Genomic DNA, 7,590 nt, shown 5'->3' with positions numbered 1-7,590 from the left:
ATATATATATATATATATATATATATATATATATATATATATATATATATATATATATATATATATTACTGCTCAAATGCGGCTGCACCTTCTTGTGCGATTGATGCGGTTTAGACCACTAGTGTTAACAAAATACACCACTCAATGTTAGGAAATGCACAACAACGAAAATGCACAACAACGAAAATGCACAAAAACACCTCATAACTCCCATACCCCTAATTTTCACCGTGTATATTTGTTTTGGATATCTAGTGGTGTGTTTTTTGGTGATGCATACCTAATGATGCATATTTGTGTTGTGCATTTCCTAAAATTGAGTGGTGTAAAATTTTGCGAACTTCAAACGATATTACAATCAACGGATTGTAAAATTTTCTTACTTTTCCTATGCCTGCAGGATAGAGATGCTCTAATGAAGCTGGTGACATTTGAAGCTGTTGAAGAAAAGGTGAAAAAGCGAGTTGCGAAGAAAGCTAGGGTGTTTGGGAGACAAGTGACTCTCGACCATACAGATAATGCAACAGAAACCTACAAGGTTGATCCCCCACTAGTTTCTCGCGTATATGAAGATTGGGTAATGCCCCTAACTAAGAAAGTTGAGGTTGAGTACCTTTTGCGACGACTTGATGATTAAAATTTGAATCCATAATTGTCATACATAATCAATGATTGTTTAGGAACTTCGAAGGTTCTGTCCACTTTAATTTGTCACTAATTTATTATGCAAATATATTGGATTATCCAATCACAAAGACTTGTAATTTAATATATAATACTATAGTTGTTCTCCAAGTTTTGTGTATGTTTTATTTAAGAGTTAATTTCCAAAATGGTCCTTCGACTATGACATTTTCTTAATTTAGTGCCTTGACTTTTAATTGCACCCACTGTGGTCCTTAGACTATTCAATTTTAAGCCAAAAGGGTCAGCCGTTAGATTTGACGTCAAATGGGTGTTAAAATGAGGGGCAAAATGGGTAATTCAAGTGCTAGTCCCCAAATTAAAGCTCTTGCATCCTAAATTTAGCAGGCAACGAAAATTTGTCTTCAAATTAAGAAATACTCTTCTTCAAATTTTTTTTTAAATAAAGGATTATACCACAAACATAGCATTCTTTCAATGGGTATAGAAAAACCACTGGAGAAACATGAGACAGATCATTGAAGGAATGAAAAACCACTGGAGAAACATGAGACAGATCATTGAAGGAATGTTTTGACAAATACAAAGGTTGATTTTTCTTCTTGTTAGGTCAACCATCATCTCTCTTGTCCATTCACATGGTTAAGCACTTAAGCCAGAGGATGAGAAAACTATTCTATTTATAATTTATCTATGATCTTCTCAGCAATGTTTGAAGAGAACTTCCCAAAGTTGAATAAATTCACCCAAAAATTTGAAGAGAACTTCCCAAAGTTGAATAAATTCACCCAAAAAAACAGTGTACACAGTTTTTGCAGAGTTTGAAATGCGAAAAAAAAAAACAAAAGATCAGAAAGTTGCAGAGTCCCTGATTCACACGCTCCAACAATGACGATTTTATGGCTCTAGGCAATGGAGGGAAGAAGTCAACAAAAGATCAGAAAAATCAAATAGATCTGGAGAATGGCTCTAGGCAAAAATTGAGTTTTTGTTGGGATATCAAATAAAGTTAAGAATTAGTTGCAGAATATTAGCCCAAAAAATCAGAAAAAATTATAAAGCCAGAAATGGCAGTGGCTATTTTCCCTCTGGCTAACTCCTTCCTCGGTGTTTCATGCGTTTTTGGATTGTTGTACTGAGCGGCGAGGGGAGTGGGCCAGCAGACAGCTTTCAGCGATTGCAACAGTGATAGATTTGGAGAGTTCTTGACGGCTTCTTCCCAGAGCCGGCGGCTACTCGTGGCTTGCGCGACGGAAAACTATGACGAATTGATCTAACAACTGGTGTGTGATCTTCAGTCGACATCAATCGACGAACAGAAGCTAGCCGAAATGGAAATCCGGCTCCTCGCGAAGAAGAAGCCTGAGAACCGAATCAAAATTGCCCGACCGGCGCAATCAAACCGCTCATATCTTTGATTTTCTCCACTGATCCTCAGCTTCAGAAATTAAGGCATAATGTTAGGCATTGTGTTTCGCTAATTTGGGGAAGAATTCGTCTATCAATGATTTCAATGACAAACAATATACATTGTCTTTACCCTTCTGTTTAACGCCATATTCACACCAAAACTAACGGAGACCTTTTTGGCCTAAAATTAAATAGTCTGGGGACTATATTTGGTGCAATTAAAAGTCAATGCACTAAATTAAGAAAAGACCATAGTCGGAGGACCATTTTGGGCATTTTCTCTTTATTTAACAAGATTTGACTTAAGTTATTTACAATTTAATTTTTGAAAATATGTATTTATATTATTGGTTGTACGGAGTATATAAAATTAATATATTTAATATTAGATCAAAAGTATTATTTAATACAAAAATGTTTTAAAAAAGTATTAAAAAAAAAGTAAGAGTTAATTTACTAATGAATAATAAATCAAACAAATAAAATATGTGTTAGTGTTTAAATATCGTAAGCCTCAACTTGTAATTGGCAAAATTATTATGGCAAACTAGATAGGTTAGGTTTAGTGTCAATTAGAGTACTGATTGAAGATCTGGCAGAACAGACAATACACTAGAGCGTTTAAAAGCTAGACGTTGGATCTACACCGACTTATCAGGAACAGCTGACAGAGTAGTTACATACTTACATGGTCTGAGGTTATTTTACAAGAAAGTCCTTACTAGACGCAAATACCTCAAGGGGGCATTTGGTTCAGGTAATTTGAGTTTGGTAATGTTATATTACCTTGTTTGGTTTATGTTATGAAATTACTTGGTAATGTTATATTATCTTAAAGCTGATGTGGCGGTAATGTTTCAAGGTGATGCATGATTACCCCCATTTTCTTAGATAAGCTTAGATTATCTTGAATTATTCAAACTTTTCCTTTGTTAAATAATAATAATAATAATAATAAGGGAAAATTGTAATTTATACCCTCCATAATATGTCAATTATCAATGACACTCCTGAATTATTAGTGGTGTAAATGTTGCCCCTCAATTTTCAAAAACGGTACATATATTGCCCCTCCCTTAATGTAAATATTGCCCCTCCCGTAGGTACAGGAGGGGCAATATATGTACCGTTTTTGAAAATTGAGGCGCAACATTTACATCACTACTAATAATTCAGGAGTGACATTGATAATTTGCATATTATAGAGGGGCATAAATTACAATTTTCTCTAATAATAATAATAATAATAATTATTATTATTATTATTATTATTATTATAATGAAATAAATATATATTTATATAACCAAATGTACATGTGTGTATATTTATATATTTATTACACACACACACACACACACACACACACACACACACACACACACACACACATATATATATATTACTATTGAGGACATTATAATAAATTAATCCATATAACCTTAACCAAACAAGGTAATATTATATTTCACAATCCAAACCAAACACATAAGGTAATCTTACATTCCTAAAATCTTACATTATCTTCTTGGAAGTAATCATATTACTTGGGGTTATCCAAGCTTCCGTGAACCAAACGCCCCCAAGGGTAAGATAGTAATTCGGACTATATAAAATATCTTAGGAATTACTTGTCTTCCAAGATTTAGGGTATTTATATACTGGTTACAGAGAGATTTCAACAGAAGAGAGAAGATAGAATTACGAGATACATTCTTCAAGATGTGAAAATCAAGAAACTCTCTTTACGAATACCAAAAAAAATACTCTGAGATATCATCTTCTCAAGACATTGTTGATGATCTGAGTTTAAGAAGAATCTTGAGAAGAAGTTCTAAAAAGCTTTATCTTTGAATCGTATTCCATACAACTGTGTCACAGTGGTGGGTGAGTCAGCGAGACGGACAGCGACAACGCGAATCTCCAAGAAGGGATTTCTGCTTAGACTGCTGATTGCATAGATCTCCGGCCATGAAAATCCTCTATAGCTTCATCGGATTAAGTCTTCACCGTGTGAGGTATATCGCACATTGGGTTGAGAGTGCATTCTCTTACCCTATATTTAATTTGCTGTTGAGATAGTGGAATGGACTCACTAATGATAGTCCCCCAAACGTAGGTACGATTGTATCAAATTGGGTAAACAATACTATGTGTCTTTTACTTTCTGTTTGATTTACATTCCACACTTAGTCGTATCGCTGTTGTAATAACTATTCAAACAAACGAGTTTAGCGTTTTCCGATAAGACAAAGTGACTTGATCCCTAAAGGAATTAAATTTTCTATATTCTATGATTTCACTGGTTGAATTTAGGGTATTGTATTAGTTTCTTGAAAAATTCTAGAAATCTAGGTTATTCCTTTATTCGACATATACTGCTGCGTTGGAATCTAATTGGACAAGATGGATAGTAACATAAAGCCACCCGAAATGGATGGTACCAATTATTCGTTCTGGAAAGCTAGGATGCATATTTACCTTCAAGCCCAAGAGCTAGGGTTTGGTGTGCTATGATTACTAGTTGGACACCTCCTACACAAGCTGGACCAAATGGTACGATAGTTGTAAAACCAGAAGCTAAATGGTCTGATACCGAAATAGCCCTCTCAGATTACAACAAAGGCACTGAATTCAGTTCTGGGATCGTTGCATGAGTATGTATTCACCCTAGTCACTGGTGTAGAAGAAGCCAAGAATGTGTAGGCGATCTTACAAACGAGATTTGAAGGAATGGATGATGTCAAAGAGTCCAAACTCCAAACGGTGTTGTCTGAATTTGAAGGATTAAAGATGAACGAAGATGAGACAATCACTAAATTGTTAGCATTATATTGACTAACATAAACTAAAGAAAACATAAATACATAAATAGAAGGAACCTGACTCGTAACAGCAGAAGCTTTAGGAACGTGAACATCTCTAGCCATAGTTGTTGGAACTGCCAATGGTAAACCTGAATAATAATATTAGAGTACGTTTTGACTACCACTTTCTCCCGAATACTAGATGGTGTGCGTATTCTGAAATACAGGAGCAGTGGGAGGACTATATTGCTTAAAAAGCCTACATGCCATCAATATAGGCAGATATTCAGTTAGCTAAACTGAATGTTCTGAGTTGCCTAACTGACTAAATCACTAATTGACTTAATCATCTACTTGCACCACAATCACTTAATAATATAATACTTAATAATATAATATGTTATATTATATTATATATGTGGGAATAAACTTACATTCTCCCACTTGGTGCAAGTACTTGTCACAACCTCCATTATAGAACAAAATACACGAACCATAGTAATATGTCGTCTTCTCAAGAGAGTACTATCTTCTATGATCACATGCATTTACATTCTCTAACTTAGGTTACTTTATGAACAAACCCTACGTTTATTCTCAGTCCCTTAATGGATGTTTCTCAAATAAAATGTATATGTGCAACTGAATAAGAAATCATCCAAATTTGCATAAGAAAAAATGCGCACTGTATGATCCCTAAAATCTTCAAAAGCATGCCTGAAGTAGGAATCTCTTAGTATAATGCTAAGTATATTCTATGACTAATTTATATAACTTTAACACTATCTCCATTATGGCTAAGAGTTTGGAGTTGACACGTCTGTCATTCCCACTCATCAAAATAACCGAAAGATAGCTTAGTCACAGAATGAACAAAACATTATGAGTCTTAAGTTTGAACTCTTAAACATACACCATAACTTTCCAAATAATCTCAAGGTCCACCTCAAAATAAACTGGACATTATGAGTTATATGTCTTACAAAATTGTTTTGAGCCTTCACAAACTAAAGCGGCCCAGGATCAATTTTGAAGAAATTAAAGACTCTATTAATTGCTAAAGAATTTATTAATTGTCAGTGCACCACAAGTTAAATGTATTTGTTTTAATAAACTCATTAGTATTGTTACAACATCACTACTGGAAATTATCATTTTTCTGACCACATTTCCGACCACCCAAAAATATGGTCACAAAAGTGACTTTTTTTCACTTTTCCGTCGAATGGTTATAGTGGTCGGAAATTCCGACCACTTTTACTAATTTGTCGGAACTTCCGACCACTATTTACAAAGTGGTCGGAAAACTATCGTCAAATTTAATATTTTAAAATTAAGAGTATTTTCCGACCACTAGGGTGGTCGGAAATACCGACCACAAGTAAAAGTGGTCAAAAACTTTTTTTTTTTTTTTTTGTTTTGTTTTGTGATTTCAACTTGCATTTCTTCAATCGACCACGATGTAGAGAGTTTACTAGTCGCATGTTGTGATGTTCAATATAATCAACTAAATTAGCCCAGCGTAACAACGTAACCATTTCACCGTTCTTGTTATGAAAATAAGACTGTGTCGCCTTTTCGGCTATATAGATATATGAAATCATTTTCTAACTTCAACTCCTTAAAACCTTTATTGTTGTTAGGGCTTTACAGTCCTAGTTTTATTGAGAATCATAATTCCATTGAGTTTCACAATCCCACGTAGTGTATTGTTATAGGGAATATACCCCGGGCTTACCGACTTGTGTATTGAGCCCAAATCGGATCAAGCTCTACGTATATGGAGGATCATTTTCTAATCACTTTCGACATCTTGAGGGTACTCACCCGACTCGAATTGAAACTTAGGCTCTTTCTCAGCTTAGTAAGTTGCTGCTTAAACACCTTTCGCCTCGGTCCCAACCCGGTTGTTCGCCCTAGACCCCAAGCCCACGCGATAAGTACTAGAAAATAACGTCCAAACCATCCATTAATATAAACAACCACTTTAACATACCTTTGGGCAAATTATGATCAAAAATGATATTCTTTGAAACAACATTAATAGTACACTTCTAGTGTAGTATATAGGGTCAGTTCAGGTTATAGTCTCTTTACCTAGTTTGCTTGTTGGTTTAAGTTATGGAGCTCGAAATACATGATTGTGGGTCATAGGTTCCCGAACATATAAGTAGCGTACAGGAGTAGCCAAAAGTCTCCCACTCAGCAATAAATACAGTATTTATAGGAAAGAGGAGGGAACATGTTCCGTTCAAGTCTTCAACTCCATACAACCTTTATTCTAACTTAATAAAAAGTTTTTTTCTTCTCTTTCTCTATATATATATATATGTGTGTGTGTGTGTGTTTGGCAAATGAATGTTAGTTGATAGCTAATTAATTTAGTTGGTAGCTAATAGCTTATTGTGTTAGTTGATTTGACTAACTGATTGTATTAGCTACATTTAAAAATGCATTTGGTTTATTTAAAGTTTAATATAATTTATTTTTTATAATAATAATAGTCATCATCATAAATTATTTTTAATTATGAACTTATAAATTTTAAAATAATTTTATTTTAAAGTTGACATTATTATTATTATTATTATTATTATTATTATGTTATAAAAAAATTGTGCTAAAATTTCCCCCGAAATAATTAAAATTGGCGCCATTCTCTCTCAAAAAAAAATAAAAAATAAAAATGGCGCCATTATCAGATTTAACCCCAAAATTTAGCCAATGTTC

The 7,590-nt window shown here is 33.9% G+C and overlaps 1 protein-coding gene across 2 annotated transcripts in view; it reads left to right on the top strand.

Annotated features, from left to right (window-relative positions):
* Positions 1 to 795, top strand: part of LOC115999512 (chorismate mutase 2-like) — a 7,182-nt gene extending 6,387 nt beyond the window's left edge. For both annotated transcript variants that reach the window (XM_031239366.1, XM_031239363.1), the window contains one exon: positions 401 to 795. In XM_031239366.1, coding sequence (XP_031095226.1) covers positions 401 to 637 — 237 coding nt within the window. In that variant the 3' untranslated portion in view covers positions 638 to 795. The remainder of the gene's footprint in view (positions 1 to 400) is intronic.
* Positions 796 to 7,590: the final 6,795 nt, after the last annotated feature.

The sequence above is a fragment of the Ipomoea triloba genome, chromosome 1, assembly GCF_003576645.1.
Source record: "Ipomoea triloba cultivar NCNSP0323 chromosome 1, ASM357664v1".
Taxonomy (NCBI): domain Eukaryota; kingdom Viridiplantae; phylum Streptophyta; class Magnoliopsida; order Solanales; family Convolvulaceae; genus Ipomoea; species Ipomoea triloba.
The sequence above is the reverse complement of the archived record's forward strand: the minus strand, read 5'-3'. Positions and strand labels throughout refer to the sequence as shown.